This window comes from Vombatus ursinus, unplaced genomic scaffold (genome assembly GCF_900497805.2).
Source record: "Vombatus ursinus unplaced genomic scaffold, bare-nosed wombat genome assembly UNPS02012147.1, whole genome shotgun sequence".
Lineage (NCBI taxonomy): Eukaryota > Metazoa > Chordata > Mammalia > Diprotodontia > Vombatidae > Vombatus > Vombatus ursinus.
In genome coordinates this window covers 2,068,244-2,088,931 of record NW_020951925.1, presented here as the reverse complement: position 1 = coordinate 2,088,931, position 20,688 = coordinate 2,068,244, and the positions used below count along the sequence as shown (strand labels likewise).

At 47.8% G+C, this 20,688-nt stretch overlaps 1 protein-coding gene across 6 annotated transcripts in view; it reads right to left on the bottom strand.

Annotated features, from left to right (window-relative positions):
• DIP2A (disco interacting protein 2 homolog A) overlaps positions 1 to 20,688 on the bottom strand; it is a 123,849-nt gene that overhangs the window by 74,333 nt on the left and 28,828 nt on the right. For 3 of the 6 annotated variants that reach the window (XR_003568690.1, XM_027857403.1, XM_027857404.1), the window contains exon 1: positions 3,884 to 4,937. Coding sequence is in view for 5 of the 6 variants with exons in the window: in XM_027857403.1 (XP_027713204.1) it covers positions 3,884 to 4,175 (292 nt within the window). In the remaining variant the exon portion in view is untranslated. Of the gene's footprint in view, positions 1 to 3,883; positions 4,943 to 6,401; positions 6,474 to 20,688 lie in introns of those variants that run through there. The other 3 variants (XM_027857405.1, XM_027857407.1, XM_027857406.1) reach the window with 3 other exon arrangements.

Sequence of the window (20,688 nt, the reverse complement as noted above, 5' to 3'; positions counted from 1 at the left end):
AGATGGCTCATGGCGACCACTCTTCCCAAGGACAAAGGGGTCGATGCGGGGGACTGGGCCTCCCCATTTGCAGCAGGGGATGCTGTTGTCCTCCACACATATTCCTCTGTGAGAGCTGCCTGGCATTTACCGGCTCACTGACGGCGGAGAAGGATTAAGTAGCCAAATGATATTAGAAGCAACATACCAGACAGGGGTTTACAAGTCATCCCTACCACTCCTAAGTGGTAGCACACTCTGGCGACCCTACGTGCTGCTCTGAGTGCAAGTCAGGAGAGGGAGGAACAGAGCCAAGATGGCGGAGAAGCAGGACTCAGTATAGCAAGCAGTAGCCCTCCCTTCCAACAGGTCTAGAACACGCACCAAACCTAATCCTGATGGAGAAATCCAAGACAAAACCGGAAGGGACAGTGAACCATTTTCCCAGCCCAGAGTGGCACAAAGAGACAGATGTCCACGCCCACGCCCACGCCCATGGGGTCTGGCCAGGAGTGGCTACGCACCATGGAAAGAGGCAGTCTACAAGCCATTCCAGGGCACCAGGACTCCACGCGGAATGGGGGAAGAGGCGCCAACTTGTACTACCCAGATCCAGGTCACAGATCCAGGTGGGCTGAGGAGGAGACAGCATGCAGGACAAGGTACTAGGTACTGTGCAGGGAAGACATTCAGAAGCAAGCAGCAGCAGCTGTGCAATGAGGACCGCAGCGGCTCAGCAGGGCAGGGACCAGACCAAACAGGAGCCTGTGTATTTTGTCTCTGAAGCAGCAAAGCTTTCCATCGATGCTCAGACCGGGGGACGGCAATCAGAGGCTCCCAGTCTGAGCAGTTCTAGAGAGCCTGAAACAATCCAACAGTCTGGAAAAGCAGCAACAGATCTGTCCTCCAGAAGTGTGCAGAGCTTGGCCTAATACCAAGTCAGAAGTCAGAAAGCAGGCTAGAAGAACGAGCAAACAAAAATGCATTCCACCGTAAAAAGCTATTATGGTGAAAGCAATGCTCAAGACACAAACCCAACAGACAATGACTCTGAAACATCCATTAGCAAAGACTCAGAGAAAAACACAGCATGCACACAAGTTCAACTAGAATTCCTAGAAGAGATGAAACAATTTTTTTTTAAAAGTTTAAAGATACTTTTATAAATGAAATATGAAGAGTTGAGGCAAAGACTAGAAAAGAAATGAGAGCTAGGGAAGAAAGAACTGGAAAGGGAATTAACAGCATGGCACAAGAGGTATAAAACCTTATCCAAGCACCAAACTTTCTGAAATTATGAAATGGACTAATTGAACATACTAAATGGATAATGGAAAATTAGAAAATTATAATGGACTAAATAGAAGCCAATGACTCCATGAGACAACAAGAAATATTAAAGCAAAGGCAAAAGACTAAAAGAAGGAGAGGGAAATTCAAGGCATTTCATACCAAAAACAACTGACCCAGAAAACAGATTAAGGAGAAAAAAATGAAGAATCACCGAACTACCTGAAAGCCAGGAATAAAAACAAAACAAAACAAAAAAAGCCTAGGCTATGATTTCAGGAAATTTTTTTTTCAGGCAGTTGGGGTTAAGTGACTTGCCCAGGGTCACACAGCTAGTACGTGTCAAGTGTTTGGTCTGAGGCCGGATTTGAACTCAGGTCCTCCTGACTTCAGGCTGGTGCTCTATCCACCGCACCACCTAGCTGCCCCGATTTCAGGAAATCTTAAAAGAAAACTGCCCTACAACCTTAGAAGCAGAGGGCAAAGTGGAAAAAGAAAGAATCTACCTCCTGAAAGAAACCCAAAAAAAGAAAATTCCCAGAAACACCAGGCAGACATTGCACCAGGCCCAGCTGGCAACAGTGCACACTGGGCGTGCTGGGATTTCTGCTAGATGGGCTGGAGACATCTGGGTCAGGTACCTGATGCTCAAATCCCCCTACTGCTCCTCTAGAGTCAGCGTCCTGAGTGCGCAGAGCCCCTGAAAGAGTCCTGGCCTTATTGTGAACTGGAAGAGGGCTTCTGTGAGTTCTGAATGAAACCAACACAGCAGAGAGCCCCCCACAGCAAGGAGCTGGGAGGGCCCCTGAAGGTTATGCAGTAATGACCAATGATCCCATAATTAAATAATGATCATAAGAGAAGGTATGGAAGTCTGTAGCCTATGGGGGCTACATTTTATGTCAACATAATGTTTCTGCTCCTCTAAGGAAAATGGCTAGGAAGGGCAGGGCTGACCCCAAGCTTCCTGACATGTGCAGGGAGGACACAGACCTCACCCCCCAAGGAAATGACGAGATGGTCCATGTGCCCTGGAAAAACTGTCCACTTGGGCCAGCTCCCACTGCCTGACCTCCCATACAACAGCCCTGGACCCCTCGAATCTGGGCAAGTTGATCCTTGGAGCTCCTGCCCTCGGGCCCAGCTCAGCTGACTGGAGACCAAGCGTGTGCAAACCAACCCCCGGCCCTGCTCTCCTGCCATCTGCCAGCTCCCCCCACTTCGGCTGTGCTTTCTCTTGTCACCCTGACCCCGTGAAAAGGCAAACCCCTCAAAGCAGGGGCTGCCTTCCCAGTGCTGAGCAGAGCGCATTAAAAAAATCAGTTCTCTTTCCTTTGCTCAAAAGGAACAAAAGGCAAAATGATGAGGAAGTGGACAGGGCAGGTCTGGGGTGGAAGGGTCAGAAGAACCTGTAAAAGGCCTTTCCAGGCCTCTCCAGAGCAGGGGACAGACGAGCCCCTCCTCGCCGCTGCTGCAAAGCTTGTCGTGACGGACCATGACAGGTCTGTGTGCCCATCCCGATGTGGAATGTGGTAGAGATGGGCCAAGGGCAGAGCCACATGTGAGGACCCCTCTCCTCTCTGGTGCAGGGCCACAGAGCAAAGGCCGTCCTCTGCTCTCCCCTCCCCCCAGAATTTGGAGAGTCTTCTTCACACCAGGTACAAGCAAAGCCCCAAACCCACACGCCAAGCCAAAAGCTAGAGCTGGACATGAAATGTCCTATGCCCAATGACAAGGACTGTTCTCACAATTTAGGAGGGAGAATTCTGCCAATGGACCCATTTTAAAGGACGCTCTTTCAGAGGGAAAGGGGCTAGGCAGATAACTGGGGAGGGCTGGCTGGACAAGAAGCGGCCAAAGGGGGAGGGAGCAAGTCGGAGCTGCCTGCAGACTAGATGAGGGTCAGTCTGCTTATGCGGCAAAGAAAGACCCAGGCTGGGGCAGACACGAGCACATCAGCAGAGGGGGCTGCCTACTTTCACTCACTGTGGATGAGAAACAGCTTGGCTGGGGGGGCTGGCTGATCAGCAAGACCCAGGTTCAAATTCGACCTCAGCACTTGCTAGCTGGGTGATCCTGGGCAAACCACTTAGTCTGAGTGTTTCCTCATCTGTAAAATGGGACTAAAAGCAGTGCCTCTTCCACAGGTTTGCTGTCAGGATCACCGGAGATGATTTATCTCCAAATGCCTGTCTGACATTTCAGTCGGGGGTCATCATCTTCCCCAGGGCAATCCCTCTTCCAAAGTGCCCCCCATCCTTCCGTCTCCACGTTCCCACGCTTGGTGTTGCCCTCCTTTCCGCTGCACAGCATCTTCCTTGTCTGGCCCATCCCCTCACCCAGCCACAGCCTCCCGACTGGCCTCCCTGCTACCAAGCCCTCCCTCGTGCAATCTGTGTCCCGCACAGGTGCTAAGGTGATCGCTCTAACCGTTATCACCAACTCTGTGGCTCCTGCCTCCTCTTCTGCCTGGCTTTTAGAGGCCTTCGAAACCTGGCCCCAACCTGCCTCTGCAGCCTCATTACTCCCTTCCCCCATGCCTACAAGGCCCCCTCCCTCTCTGGCTCCACTTCTTAAAATCCCAGTTTACTCGCACACTCTGCTCACGGCCCACCTTCTACAGGAAGCCTCTCGTGACCCCCCTTCTGCCAGCTGAGGGCCCCTCCCTCCACGGCATTTCTCTTATGTCTCCTTTGGGCAGCCTCGGGGCTGTACACACTGCGACCACCAACAAAATGCAAGCTCCAGGAGGCAGGGAATGTTTCACTGTTTGTAACCCCAGTCCCTGGCCCAGAGGAAGGGCTTCTGGGCTGCTCGGGGATGTCCTGGGAACCCCTGTAGCAATGGCTGTGGCTGTCTTCTGAGCGTAGGAGGGGGAGCATGATTTTTGGAAACCCCAAGTCCATCAGGGATGAGCCAGGTCGCTGGCCTGAGCTGGCCCAGGGAAGTCAGCAGAGACACCCAAGAGACATTTTACCGGGGTTGGCTCAGTGGGAGCAAGTGACGGCGGAGCCTCCTTTCATTGTCCCCTTGTCAGAGGAGAGTGGGAAGGGTGGGCATCCGCGCTGCACTCTCCTATTTCCTGGAGGGGTCACCATGGCACATGGTGCTCACTTTTGGCTTTGTGACAAAATTGTGACGCTCGTGATGAAAGTAAGAACAGTCACTCTGTGCCTGCACCTTGTAGGGTTTTTAGCATAAAACAGTGTCGCACTTTGTCCCAGACTTCTCCTGCATCTACTGAGATGATCATGTGGTTTGGGACGTTTGGGGTTTAAATACGATTAATTATGTGGATTGCTTTCCAAATGGTGAACTATCCTTGCATCCCTGGTATAAATGCCACTTGGTCATAATGAATGTTTTCGTGGATAAATTGCTGCAGTCTATTTGATGGGATTTGGTTTGAAACTTCTGAGTCAATGTTCATTAATGCTACTGGTCTACAGTTTTCCTTCTGTGCTTTATCTTTTCTGGTTTAGGTATTAGAACTCTATTTGTCTCATAAAAGGATCCTGGTAGGGTTTTTTCTCATTTTTTAAGGACAGTCTGTGAAGTCTGGGTACCAACTATTCTCTATTCAAGTTTGACAGAATTTGACAGAATTCTCCTGTGAATCCATCAGGGCCAGCAGGTTTTTTTTCCCCCCTGTGGTAGTTCCTTTACAGCTAGATCCATTTCCTTTTCTGAGATCTCCGTCTGGCCTTCTGGTAGTCTGAATATGTTATATTTCTGAAGGTCTTCCTCTATTTCTTTTGTGTTCTCAGTTTTGTTAGAATAAAACTGGCAAAGTAGCTTCTGGGTATTTTTTTAAAAAATTTCTTCTGTGCAGAGCTTCCTGCAGGGACAAAAGCACAGGGAATACACCAATGGCGAATCTCAGGAGCAGCCGTCTTACCACTGTGACCTCACAGCAAGCAGTATCCTTTGGAGCCCTGCCCATGAAGACATTCAAATTCTTGATGAGGAGACACACAGGCAGTACCGAATATTGAAAATGTAATACAGTAGAGCCCATATTAATAGAAATCCTCAAATAATTAGGGTTTTTTCCCTTGCTTTGCAGAGAGAGGGAAATCACAGGAAAAACAAGACAGAATCAAAAGTGCTAACTCTCGTGGTTCACAATTACACAGTTAGTTACACAAGGCCAGAAAGATGGCCTGGAGGCATGCCAAGATCCTCAAAGAAATACCAGATGAGGTTCCTCAAGTATATTTACAAAGGCAGGAAATGAGGGTTAAAAGGAAAAGGGTTGTACTGGGCCCAGAGCCAGGAAGACCTGAGTTCAAATCCAGCCCCAGACACTTATTAGCTGTGTGACCCTAGGCAAGTCACTTAACTCTGTTCACCTCAGTTTCCTCATCTGTAAAATGAGGTGAAGAAGGAAATGGCAAACTGCTCCAGTGTCTCTGCCAAGAAAACTTTAAAAAGGGGTCATGGAGAGTTAGACATCACTGAACAACAAAAAAAGATATTCCCAGAGTAACAACAAAATCTAATTAGGACAATGGAGTCAATGGATCTTTGCACTTACGTATGGTTTTTCTTAAAAGAAGGTTCCATAATGCTAGATAATAACAGTCACACGTTTCCTTAAGTAGTAAGCCTTTTACCATAATGCTCTAAATACAGATAGATTTGTGTAAAGGAAAAAAGCACTGAAAGAACTCTTAACTAATGCAGTGACCAATTTGACTTTAGCCAACAAGGGTGAAGCAGGCCCAGCTTCCTGGCAGACAAGTGGTGGGCTACAGGTGCACAATGAGGCACACGTTGTCAGGCATGGACGACAAGCTCATTTGTTTGGATACACCTGTTCTTTGTGACAAGGCTGAATATTAAAAACAAAACCACACGTGGATTTCTTTACTTTCTAAACAGCTAGTTAACACACGACTTCAGTCATCGTAATTTATTCTTTCTAAGACTAAGTACCATACCCAACGTTTGCCCAAGCTCTCCTAAAGCCTGAAAGGAGACATGTGAACACTGGCCTCGTCATCTGCACGTTGCCTCTGTCAAACAAGTCCCTCCTCCCGCTCAGTCAGACAGGATGTGACGGAGCACCAGCTCCACGGAACTCCACGGAACGACGGGCCACGGATGCTCATTCACGTGCAGCCTCTTACCTTGGATGAGTGGGATGTAGCGCGCCAGCAGCTTTGCCCTCTTCTTCTCATAGCCTTTTTGGGTGATGTCACCTAAAAGAAAACATTTAGGGAAATCTCAGTTTCAACTTCAAGATCTCCTCTTAGTTAATTTAAAACCCATCTCCGAGGAACTCTGAAGCAGTTCTGTGGTGGAACCCAGTCTCCAGAGTCTCAGAAGAGGGGCAGCAGCAAGATGCAGTCTGTTAGGGATGATCTTCTGCTCGTGAGCTCGACGCAGTGCTCTCCTGGGCTAAGTGAGTGCTTAGTTCTCACACGGGCATTGTCTGTCAAAGACAATGGGGCCCTGCCGTGCCCAGCAATTCCCTGGAAGCAAAACGAAAAAGCAAAAGCCCACCACATGCATACCAAGCAGCAGACAAACCCAGGGACAAACTATTCCAAGTACAGATTACATATTGTCTAATTTAGTTTTGCAAAGAAAGTAAAAAAAGCCCAACTCTCCAAGGAGTGAATTGGTCTGCTCTTGAGGAAAAGGCTTTTCCCTCCGCTTAAAACCTAACTGTAGAAGCGGGAGGGAACCACGATGCCCACCCTCCCCATCTCCCACCAAACCAATGACATGAGCAGTGAAAGCGATGCCAGGGGAGAGACTGCCCACCAAGGAATACACCGTCCTAGAAAGCTTGACATTCTGTAGTCCCCAAAAAGGTCACATTATACATTTGAAAAAAATTTAGTTGGCTTTCAAATATAATTGAGTACGTACATTTAACTAGGTCTAGTGTCAATACAACTTCTCCTTGGATTAACCAATCTAATTCAATTTGCAGACTCTCCAAGTCAGCCCACACGATCATCAGAGGTAGGCCGTGAGCAGTTCAGCCTCAGAGAGTAAGACTCTTTCCTGCACAGTTGCCAGATAGAGTGAAGGAAATACGTGTCAGCCACCCCAAATACCCCATGCACCCTCAGAGCATGACCCTGGCCGAGCTGCGATCGGCCTTCTTGCCAAGGGAAACAGGTCTCTAACAGGGAAATACTAAAACTTTAAAGCCCTCAAAATCCAAAGGCCATTTCCATCAGCAGTAATAACTGTTCAATTCTAAGTTACCCCAAGTCCGTGTGTCCCAAGGGCACCATGGCCTGTCCAGAGGACGAGCAGTCCGTGCAGCTCATGCTTCTACCTTCTAATTTCAAATTAAATCACACAGGGAAAATGTACAGCTCCAGAAAATCCTCCTTACTAAAAATACAAGTACAGATGACGCCTTGGCAGTCCTGACATTATTCGGGCATTAGAATCAACTGCAAGCAGAATGGCATGTGTCCTGTTCCAACCCAGCACAGAACAATGTTTTGAAAACGTGATGCACTGCATTCGATTTCAGTACAAACGATACAGAACTGCCCAGACAGGCGAGAGTGGGGCTTCAGATGCTCTGATCCAATATTCAAAATCAACATCTGAAGGAGACATCTGACCCTAGGAGTCAGATAATGAGTGACTGCCCAACATTTAGACTGGCCCAACGTGCAGGAGAAAGCGCTCCGTTCCCACACAGTGCAAGAGCATTTGCCAGAGACAGAGAGGCAATCTCTCATGCCTTACCTTCCTTGGTCTATAAAACTCCACAGTGCAGCCAGAAGCAGCCTAGGCCAAAAGCCTTCCCATGACCCAGCCTCGATTCAGTCGCTGGACCACAGAAGCAGATCTAAGTATGAGGTTAAAGGAAAAAAGGTCCCTGAAAAGTCTGACTGTGGTATTGACCTTCCCTTGCTGAAACAAGGTCAAGTTCACTAATCCTACAAAAAAGGGATTCTTCACCATACTCCTGGTGAAGAAAAGTCTCAAGTCAAAAGCTTCAGCCCTGGAAGGCCAGGCACCACACAGCTGAGATTTCTTTGTTTCCTTCTGAGGAGGATTCTGGGTTCTGTGTTCCACAATCACTCCCCGCCTCCACCACAGGGGCCAGGCCCCAGCATCCCGGGCTCCTTTGTAATGCCTCACCCTTGCAAAGAGAGACCCACCCCCCAACCCAGAGGCCTATCTGGAGGAGCAGGGCCCCAGCTGCTGCCGTTCAGTCTTACGTTTCCCCCTGGTTATTAGTGGAGACAAAAGCTGTCTGATGACCCCAGTCCCAGGAACCAGCTGGGAACGTCTCAACTGAAAGTTGGAGCATGGTTTCGGAAGACTAGACTTCTCAATCTTTTCCATGGAATATTTGTTTAAATGCCCAAGTACTGTCAACATTAAAAAGTGAATTTTTAAATGCCTTCAGTCCAATCCAGTTTTCCAGGCCTTGCCTTGGGTCAGGATCAGAACATCCTTTCCTTTCTAAAATACTCATCGTCCTCTGCTGATGTCCAGCCCGCGAAGGCCTGCATGGGCACACCTACCAGTTCCAGCACGTGTCTGCCATGTACAAAATCCCATTTACTTCAAGCAATGACACTGTCCTTCAAATGCTCCACTGGTGCCTTGACCCACACCTCTTATTCCACTTTAAGGAGGAGTCCCAGACATCCGACTCTGATTTATTCTCTGCTTCAATCACACAAAGCATGAATCTCAATCTCATCTCATGAAATTCAACAAAAAGATATTCCAGTGTTTATATAAGCTATCCAAAAGATGACCTGGTGGTTTGGATGAGGCTAGCAAACATTTCCAAAAGCAAAGCTATAGAGAATACTCTCCGATAATAACTAACACTCATGGAGCACCTGAAGGTACACAAAGTGCCCTCACATATTAACTCGTTTCATTTTCACAATAACCTGGGGACGTAGGAGCTTTTGTAGCCTCAGTTAGCAGATGGGGAAACAGAGGCATACTGAGATACAGTGACTTTTCCAGGGCCACACTAACATCAGTAAATATTTGAGGCAGGCTTAGAATTCAGGTCTTCTTGACTCAAAGGCCAGTACTCTAGCCAGGACACCCGATGCCCCAGCCAAGACTACTCTGTCTCAAAGTCTGAAAATGAAAATCACTCCTGAAGCCGAGAAAGACCAATGAACATTGGCGGTGTCAGGCAAAGCTAGCAGCACAGTACAAAGACCACTGCAGACATGACGCTGCAGGTGGTGCTCAATGCCTCAGAGCTTCTGTAGAGGGCTGGCTTCGCGTCAATCATACACAAAGCGCAGTCTGTCCTGGCCCTGCCGTGAGATGCATAGTCTCAACTATCCTCAACAGTGCCTGGACACAGAAGGGACCAGAAGTGAGCTTCTGGGTTTCCTTTTCTCCCGGGCTGCCTTGGCCAAAGAATTCCTCACCAAGCGGTCGGCCAACAAGACCTGAGTCAGGTGCTCCCAGCTTAGCTAGAGGATGGCTCAGGCTGCGGTCAAGCCTAGGCAGCCCAGAAGCACCCCAGAAAGCCAGCACACCACTGGCAGAGCCTTCCAAAGTGCGGGGTCACCACCCCAGCCCCAGGACGACTGGTGAAGGCCCTGGCAGGCAGAGCTCTGGGAAGTTCTCAAGGCAGAACCTCCACCCTCCATGATTCAATCAAACTGATTTAAACCCAGCCCCATTTCAGCAATGCTCTACACCCCCTCATAGCACTCAACACAAAGAAGCTGACAGCAAGTGCTGAATGAATCCATCGACCCAGTTTCTGGAGACCAGGCTTAAATATAACATTATACATACACACTCAATTGGGTATGGAAATCCATTTTACCCTATAGGAAAATAGGGGGGAAGGGGTTAAGAGAGTGGGGAGACGATAGAGGGGAGGGCAGATTGGGAAGGGAGTAAACAGAAGCAAACACTTCTGAGGAGGGACAGGGTCAAAAGAGAGAATAGTATAAACGGGGGTGGGATAGGATTAAGGGAAATATACTTAGTTTTTTGCAACATGACTACTATGGAAGTGTTTTGCATAATTGCACATGTATAACCTGCATCGAGTTGCTTGCCTTCTCAATGAGGGTAAGTAGGAAGGGAGAAGGGAGAAAATTTGGAACCCAAAGTTTTAAAAACAAATGTTAAAAATTGTTTTCACATGCAACTGGGAAATAAGATATACAGGCAATGGGGTATAGAAATCTATCCTGTCCTACAGGAAAATAGAAGGGGAAGAGAATGAGAGAAGGGGGGGAGGTGAGAGAAGGGGTATTAGAATGCACGCTGTCTTGGGGTGGGGGGAGGAATGAGATGGGGAGAAAATTTGGAACTCAAAATCTTGTGGAAGTGAATGCTGAAAACTAAAAATAAATAAATTAATAATAATAATAATAATAATAATAAAGGCAGAATAACTAAATAAATAAATGTAACATTACATCAAGAGCTTCAAGACGTAGTCATGCACATCGTGTTCAAACACATGGTTCTGTCAAGGGCAAGAAAAACTTCTAGAAACCAAGTAGCCAGAACCTAAAGCCACCATCTTCTCCTGCTTCTCCAGCGGGCTGCCCCCTCCGCCATCCCCAGGCTCTCATCTTCACTCTTTCCCTCCCTAATGGCTACCTCCCTGCACACACCTTCCCTCTGCCATCCATAAAGACCCTCATCAGATGCAACCATCCCCACCAGCTAGGGTACTGTGCCTCTCCTCCCTTGTGAGGCTCCTTCAGACAACTGTCTACACTAGAGATCTCCACTTCTCTTCATTTACTCTCTTCTCAACCCGACTTCTGAGCTCATCATTCAGATGAATGATTCCCCTCTCTTGAAAGCTGCCCTGGATCTCTTCAATGCCAAATCTAATGGTCTGTCCTCCACCTTCCTCCTTCTTGACCTCCTGGCAGCCTCTGACACTGCTCCCAGACACTCTCTTCTCTCTGGGTTTTCATGAACCTCCTCATCTGGTTCTCCTCCTACTTATCTGACCTCTCCTTAGCCCTTCACCCACTGTGGGTGCCCCCAGAATCTATCCCAGGTTCTCTTCTCTATGCTGTCTCATCTGGGCATCTCAGCTGCTTCTCTGGGTTTAATTATCACCTCTATGGAAAGAGAAGGAGGGAGGCCAATACCTGTGTAGATATGAGTGTAGCTATAGATTATAGCCCCAGTCTCACATCTCCAGCTGGATGACCCACAGAACAGTCAAACTCAATGGGCCCAAACCACAGCTCATGATTTTTACCCCTAAATCTCTGCCCTCCCCCCTTCTTTCTTTCTTTCTTTTCAGCCAAAGACAAGGCTTATTAGAACATCAGTCATACGGGGCAGACTCTTAAGGAGTCTGAATGTTAGTGAGTTATTGGCGAGATTCTAAGAATCTAAGCCCCTCCCCGCTCTTTCAAGGGCACCAGCACTCACCTTTCAGTCCTCCTTGCCCACGTCCAATGTGGTGTCAAGTCCAAACGTTTCTACCGCACAACATCTCTGGTATACCTCCCCTTCTTTCCTCTGATACTGCCCCATCCTGGGGCAGTCCCTGGTGTTCACTTCCTGCCTGGACTGTTACGACAGCCTTCTGATGAGTCCTTTTCCCACTCTAGTCCATAAGCACAGATCCAACCAAGCTACACTCACCCTTCTCCCATAAACTCCAATATCCAATATGAAATCCTCTGTGTGGCTTTTTAAAGCCCTTCCCAGGCGGGCCCGTCCCTGCCTCTTCCAACTTTTGACACTTTCCTCCCCTCCTAGTGACACTGGCCTCCTGAGAATGCTCCCCCTCCTCACCTTCTCCTCTCTCTCCTGGCTTCTCTGGCCCCATCCAGGCCTCACAATGAGGCTGTCCTGGCCACTCTCCTGCCCGTACACAAAAACACACTTCTAATCCTTTACCTCTGGGACAAGCAGGTATCCCATATCCATTTTACAGATAGGGAGTTACTGGAATTGTCCCCAGTTAGACTGAGAGCAATCTGAGGGTAGGGGCTGTTTGATGCCTCTCCTTGTATCTCCAACCTTTAGCACGGTGCCTTGCACATAGTGAGTACTTAGGAACTGCGTGCTGACTGACTAACCCTGTCCATAACAGGAGTTGAGGAGGGCTGGGGGACCGCACCAGGTGTGACACTGACCTTTAGGGAACAATGACCCTAACCTTTCTAACACTGTGACTCTGCAGAAAATCAATGCATTCTGGGCTGTAAATGGTGTGTCAGGCATTATCTCCACCACCTCTGCACCAAAAGTCACACTAAATCACTCTAATGGGCTGCCACGGCCCTGCCCAGTACGGTGGAAATGAAGACCTCAGAGCAAGCATCTCTTGAGGGGGAGAGGGCAACCTTTCTGGAGAGCACTCCAGCAGCCTCGAGGGCAGCCACGGAGGGGACCCCAAGGACTGTGCCTCGAAGAGCTCCCGCGTGGGGTGAGGGATGGACACACAGACACCAAACATCTGCCCTCGGGCTTCTCTCTCACCAGCCACAGAACAATGGCACATTAAGCGTGGTCTTTTTCCTGTGTCTTTCTTGAGTCAAATGGCATACTGGCAGGAAGAAATGAGACAAAAAAGTGATACCCAGTATCATCTACCCTAAAATAAGCTCCCACAATGCCTATGCTTGCCCTACATCAGGCATTTGCTATATATTTGAAACTGTCAACCAAAAGTCACATCGCCAACAGACTTGCGTAGTAACTTATTTTATTACAAGAAGAACAGACCCTGCATGCTGGGTCCCCTCTTGCAAAGCAGGCCATCAAGGCAGGCAAGGCCTTGGCTATTTAAGGCGAGGTCTCAGAGGAGGAGAGAATGGCAATCCCCTCCCAAGGGGGCATGGCATGAGAGGGGGAGCAAGGGAGCAGGGGGGCTTGGGAAGTCTGACCATGGAGGGAGGATGTTCTGCATATCTGAACAGGTCCCAGCGGCACAAACAGTTTATCAGTCTGAGCTAGTACGGCTAGAGCCAGGTTTGCAGCTGATCTGGCTTCAAGGGCACACCGAGAGGTCTGTTAGGGTTAAAAGTAGCAAATTATGTCAGCTGGGGGGGGAGGGCTTCATCCTGGAAAACAGGGCAACTTAAGAAAACAGGTGGGGGGGGCCCTTCTGGCCAAGGCGACCTCTGGTACACCGATGACCACGCAGAGAGCACTTGGTCAAACACCGTCTCGGGTACCACCTGCAAAGAGCAGCCAAGGGTCAGGAAAGAGAAGCTACACAAGGACAAAGGTCACCAGTCAAAAGCCAACAAGAGAGGACCACGCCCAAAGGATGAGCCCAGCTGGACTTCTAAGCTAAGTGCAGATAAAGAAATGTGGCTTGGGCAATTTTATAATATATTGGGGGTTCCAATTACAAGTGTTTGCCAATGAGAGACTTGTCACAGTCGTGCCTGACAAGTTAACGTAACAACAGTAAGAATGACTTGTCATTGCAGTTCAAGCCATGGCCAAAATGTCTAAAATCACAGACTCGTGTAGGAGGGAAATTCGCATGACACCAAGATAACGGAGAAGACTCTGTACAGATAAGGAAAGGAGACAAAGACAGCACACATGGTATCCTCTGCCCTAAATTCCCACAATCCCGATGTTTGCACTGCATGGGGCATTTGCTGTATATTTGAAACAGTTTTGACAATCACAAACATCCTGAAATATCTGACGCATTTAAAATTACATTTAAGTTTACATAGAAAGCCTTTCAAATCAGTAACAAATTTGCCCTCCAAATCACATGGAAGAAGAAAATAATTCCAAGATAATTTCTCATCAGATGGAAAGGCACCTATTGTGAAGACCTGAGCTGTCAGCTGGGCTCTTGGGTAGGAGATTTTTTTCCCCTCTCCCTCCTACTTCCCCTAATTGAATTAAAAAAAAAAAAAAGAAACTCTTTATAACAAAGGAACACAGGTACAAGTGAAACAAACTAGATTCCCAAATTGGTGACACCCCAAAAACTGCTCCTTCTTCGGGCCTCTGGAACAGGTTGGGCATGACACTGATTAGACATAGATTAGAACCAAGTTGTTTTTCTTTACAGCCACAGCCTTGCTGGTGGCTCATTCTGCTGATTCTTTCTGTTTTCCTCTGAAATTGCCCATTGTGTCATTTTTAACAGCCCAATAATATCTTATGAAATTCCTAGTTGGATGAAGTGTTTATTACACACTTAGCACCATCTATGCCAGGCACTCTGTGCTGAGCACGGGACTACATATTACGTTAAATATGTACCAGGGGCAGCTAGGTGCTGCAGAGGATAGAATGCCGGGCCTGGAGTCAGGAAGATCCATCTTTCTGAGTTCAATTCTGGAACTCGGACGCTTCCTAGCTTGTGATGCTAGGCAAGTCACTTCACCCTGCTTGCCTCAGTTTCCTCATCTGAAAAATGAGCCTGCGAAGGACATGGTAAACTACTTCACTGTCTTTGCCAAGAAAACCCCAAACGGTGTCATGAAGTCAGATACAACTGAATAAATTATAATACAAACGCAAGCAATAAGGGCAGTCTGTTCCTGGAAGCTTGTGTTCTGATGGGATAAGATAAACGTATTTAGATGGTAAAAGAAGGCCGGCTACCGGGGAGGAAGTAGCTAAGTCTAGAGAGTCAGGAGTGTGGATAGGAATCCAGTAATAATGGCTGGCCTGTGTACTTCAGCAAAGGCCAGTCTGCACCAGGGACTCACCAGTCAGAGGGGAAGGCCACAGGGACCGAGATATCTGCAGAGGGAGAAGGCTGATGGCAAAGAAGTGGAACAGGAGGGCATGGAGAGCCAGGCATGACCTGAGCGCCAATGGCCTGGTCACCTCATGAAATGAGAGTTCAGGCAAGGGATTCACCAATTGGAGAAGAGGGCCACGGGGCAATGGTGGCTCTGAGGAGAGAAGGTGGAAAAGTTCAGAGGCAGAAGTAAGGCTGGTAGTGATGCTCATGTGTAACCCATGTTTTGTGTAGGCGGACATCCCCCAAGTTTCCAGTTTTTTGCCACTATGAAGAGTAAGCGTGTGTGTGTATGTGTGTGTGCGCGTGTGCGTGTACGTGTGTAATATACATATATATGTAAAATATATTTCTATATGTGAGTCCTTTTCTTCTTTCTTTGATCACTTTGGGGCATACTGGTCTAGTTCAGTGAATTTCTGGGCATAGTTCCAAACTGATGAGCATGAGATTTTTACATAAGAAAACTCAGCAGTTTCAAAATAATAACTGAAATTACTACAATGGAATATAACTGCAAGTATTGTTTCATCCACTCTTGAAGACTGTCTGGAATCCCTCAAAGGCAATAGCAGAGTGTGTGTGGAGAACAGGCTGGTGAGAAGGTGGCCACATCCTGGCAGCTCACAGCTTTTTGCCACTTTTATGCACAAGCTAAGCCTTTTAGAATCATGCCTCTCTCTGCAGAAAGGACAAAAACAAAATCTACATGGCCGGACAACTGTTTCTCTTCACTCAGCAGCATCTAATCCTGACCCTAGGACAAAACCTTGGGCACATACGTAGCTCAACCAATCTGTGCACTGCAGTTCAAAACACAATTTTACAACTATAGTTAAGCATCCACCTGGTACTGTAAAATTAAAGAAAAAAAATAGCTAACATTTCTACAGTGCCTACTATGTGCCACACACTGTGCTAAGCATTTTAAAAATATTATTTCCTTTGATTCTGACAACAACCCTGTGAGGAAAGTGTCATGATTATCTTCATTTTACAGATAAAGAAACTAAGGCACAGAGTGGTTAAATGACTTGCCTAGGATCACACAACCAGGAAGCATCTGAGGTTGGATTTGAACTCAGGTCTTCCTAACTCCAGGCCCAGCCCTCTAACTATAGCACAACCTAGCTGCCTCAAAAATGTAAGGAATTTACAAAACTAAAGATTAAATTGGAGAAGTATTTCTCAGAGGCACAGACAAATGCAAAATATTTCTCCCTGCCAAACCCATTTCCTCTATACTGTGTGCCCCTAAGCAGAAAGAAACTAATTTGCAGACGGGCCAGGTCTATCTGCACTTTGGCAGATCGGTCTAATAGCAGAGGAAAGCTAGGATTAATTAAAATATGTCGTGTGTGTGCGTGCGCACGCCCACGCCCACACACACCCCTCCCCCCACGTTGGACAGCGACCTAAAAACAATAAGAACACTTGTACGGAGTTAAAAGGCTCGTTTGGATACCGCCGACTCCATCAAAGCAGGGTTTGGTTTTGTTAACACGGTCGGCTTTTTCTCTGGGCAGGTGGGCTTATCCATCGGGAGCCAGCTGGGGCCACCCAGATGTTCATTCACGGGAATGGGGCAAAGTGCTAACGTGGACACAACCAAAACGAGCCGCAGAAGGGCCTGAGCGCAGAGGGGCGGCTTCCACGTGGCCGCCAGTCATTCTCACAAGTCTTACCAACAAGGCACTGGAACAGGAGCTGCGATGCAAATGAGAACCAGAATGAGGATTCGAGTCCAGCAAAATCAACTGCTGAACGCACCTGGCATTAAATTTTAAACAACCTACAATCTGCAGGAGGAGCGCACGATCATTTTAGTCAAACCGAACTGAAGAGAGGTCTACTTCACTAGAAAATCGGGCGTGTGCGGCCCAATCGTCCTCGCCAGACTCCTCCCAGCAGAAGGCACCTCTCAGACCCCGGGACGTGGGAAGGTAGACAAATGCCCTCTCCAAAAGGAAACTGAAAACGACAGGGGGGCGCCACAGAGGCCTCAACGAGAGCGTTCTGTTGGCATCCCTGTGACTGCCTGAAGACAGAGACGTTCCGCGATAGACAGCTGAGGATGGGACCCACTAACAGAATCTGGCCTTCCGGACGGCGGCGGCGCTGAACAGCCACGGGCTCTCGGCCAGGAATGGGACCGCTTTTCTAAGACTGAGAAGGCTGCCTGGGCTGGGCCCGGGAAAACAGCAAAGGAGGACAGGGCCAGAGTCAACAATTAACTAGGAGGCTGCACAGACCGAGATACTGAGGGCAGATGATAAAGTGAAGGCTCTGCGCCGGGCCTCACTGCTACTTTGTAGGATGGAGTAGACTGGGAATCCCACGGAGAAGGTCGGATGAATCAGCACTGCATGCACACCAAGCTGGTGTAGACAGCCCCTCATACAGCGGGGCTAAGGGCAGCACTCACTGGGAGGGGCACGAAGGGAAAGGAGGAGGCTGGAGAACATCTGCATGAGGAAAATTCGAGGAAGGAAGGCAAAGAAATTACCATGTGGTGCAGGCATCATATAAAGGGCACCTACTGGGCCACTTAGTGGTGCCACAGGGCATAGGGTGCCGGGGCCTGGGGTCAGGAAGACTCATTTATTTTCAAGAGTTGAAATCCAGCCTCAGACACTTACTAGCTGTGTGATCCTGGGCAAGTCACTTAACCCCGTTTGCCTCAGTTTCCTCATCTGTCAACTGAGCTGGAAAAGGAAATGGCACACCGTTCCAGTATCTGCCAAGAAAACCCAAATGAGTCTTGAAGAATCAGGCATGACTGAAAAATGACTGAACAACAAAAGGGGGAAATCTAGCAACAAGTATTTGCTAACTGCATACTCTGTGCCTAGGCCTGGGGATGCGGAGAGCTGGTATTTTATTTGATAAAAGACAAAGCCTGGGACCTAACTTAACATGTGAAGGGGAATGATGAGGGACCAAGGGGAAGGGACAAGATATGGGACCACTAGGTTCTGGGTGAGCTGACAGTCAGGTAGAGAAGGGAGAATGATGAATCCAGAAGCAATCCTCTTTGCCCAGCACCTAGTTCATACTAGGCTCTCCCCCTCTAGTTCACACAGCAGGTTCCCCCCTCCCCAGTTCACACGGCAGGTTCCCCTGGGCTGATTCTCTAAGTAATGGTGCCCCCCCCACCATCTTACAAGAGGAATGAGGTCTAGCTAGGTAAGTCAGATTGCTTCCCTAGCCCTGAGGTCACAGGAAGGGAGATGCCAATTGATGTGACTGGCTTTTTCCAGTTCGGAAAACTCCAGATACAGAGTCTCGGAAAAGGGGAAGGATGAGGAGTATTTGCCTCGAGCAGAGGTAAGAAGGTTGGTTGTTAACTGATAAAAGGAGAGTATCTGCAAAGTTACTGACTTCTGTGGCCTCTATTTCAGAAGCCCAGTGAGGCAATGAGATGGGCAAAGAGGATTGCTTCTGGATCCATCATTGTCCCTTCTCTACCTGACTATCAGCTCACCTGGAACCTAGTGGTCCCATATCTTGTCTCTTCCCCGTGGTCTCTCATCAATGAGATTCTGTCTAAAACCAGAGTGATGAATTACAAACGATGATGAGAAAGAAGGAAAGGATGGGTGGGCCGGCAAACTCGGCTGTGCAATGGGTCCAGGGCAAACACGTGGGGGGCAGGGAGCAGGGATGAATACAGGGGGGACAGGGGAGTCTGTACAGACTGCTGGGAATGATGGGAGTCAAGAAGGCAAAGTGAGAGGAAACAGCTGAGACCAGCTCGCTGCTGCCCCTTTCCCACAATGCTCCAGCCACCATACCAGTCTGAAGTTTGACTGAGAAAGCCAAGCAAAGGCCCAACGAGTCATTTTTCCAGCCCAGGGCAGTGAGAGGGAGACAGACAGACGTGGCTGTAGCCATGGGGCTAGGACCTGGCCAAGAGCATGGTGGCTGCAGGGAACATCCCAGCACCAGGATGGAAAGAGGGCTGAGGCAGAGCCCCAGGCAGAAAGAGAGGGGGATCCCTGAACTGTTCAGCAGGGGCCATCTGGCGGCTGAGGCAGAAGGAGCAGTCACGAGTATGGTCCCTGGACCGAACAAGGAATAATAAGCTCTGGAAATGTAGCTGTGGGGTCCTGAGTTCAGGACCTAAGCCTGCAGGAAAAGGCCTAGACCCAAGGGGAACCTGCTGTCCAGCCACTCGGAACCTCACAGCAACTGAGTCCAGCAGCTGTCTATAGAAATTCCCAGCCACAAAAAACTGGAAATTGAGGGATGCCCATCCACTGGGGAATGGCTGAACAAGCTGTGGTATGTGAATGGAACGGAATACTATTGTGCTAAAAGAAATTAGGAGCAGGCGGACTTCAGAAAAACCTGGAAAGACTCGTATGGACTGATGCTGAGTGAAGTGAGCAGAACCAGGAGAACGTTGTAGACAGTCACAGACCAACTTTGTGGTGCGACGACCAACTCTGATAGACTTAGCTCCTTTCAGCAATGCACAGATCTGAGACAATTCCAAACGACTCACGATGAAAAATGCTATCCACAGCCAGAGAAAGAACTATGGAGGCTGAATGCAGATTGAAGCATACTACTTTCTCTCTCTTTTTTTGCTTCTTCTTTCTTGCGGTTCACCACTCCACCAACAATGCATTAATGTACCTATTTTCCCTTCCAGTATTTGTCATTTCTAATAGGTCTAATAGGCGGTACCTCAGAGTTGTTTCAATTTGCATTTCTCTAATCAATAATGATTTAGAGCATCTTTTCATGACTATAGATAGCTCTAATTTCCTCATCTGAAAACTGCCGGTTCATATCCTTCGACCATTTATCAAATGGGGAATGATTTGTATTCTTACAAATTTGAGTCAGTTCTCTATGCATTTGAGAAATGAGGCCTTTATCACGGACACTGGCAGTAAAAATTGTTTTCTAGCTTTCTGTTTTCCTTCTAATCTTGACTTCATTGGTTTTGTTTGTGCAAAAGCTTTTTAATTTAATATAATCAAAATTATCCATTTTACTTCCCATGATGCTCTCTAACTCGTTTGGTCAAAAATTCTTCCCTTCTCCATATATCTGACAGATAAACCATTCCTTGCTCTTCTAATTTGCTTAAGGTATCACCCTTTACGTCTAAATTATTTACCAATTTTTATCTTATCTTGGTATATGGTGTAAGATGTTGGTCTATGCCTAGTTTCTGCCAGTCTTCCCAGCAGTTTTTGTCAGTGAGTTCTTATTCCAGAAGCTGGGGTCTTTTGGTTTATCAAACACTAAGTTAAAATGGTCATTTACTACTGTGTCTTGTATACCTAACCTATTCCACTGTTCCACCACTCTAGTACCAGATTTGGATGGCTACCACTTGTCAATACAGTTTGAGAACTGGTATGGCTAGACCACCTTCCTCTGCATTTTTTTTTTCATTAATTCCCTTGATATTCTTGACCTCCTGCTCCTCCAGATGAATTTTGTTATCATTTTCCAAGAAAGTTTTTCAGAGGGCAACATTCTCTCTCCTTATCTTTACCTCCTGGCTTCCCCAACTTCCTTCACATCTCAGCTAGAATTTCACCTTCTGTAAGAAACCTTTCCCAATCCTTCCAAATTCCAGTGCCACCCCTTTGTGAATTATTTCCAATTCATCACACATATATAAGCTTGCTTGTTCATATTCCCCCATTACTGTGAGCTCCTTGACGACAAGGTCTGTCTTTTGCCTTCCTCTGGCTCCCCAGTACTTA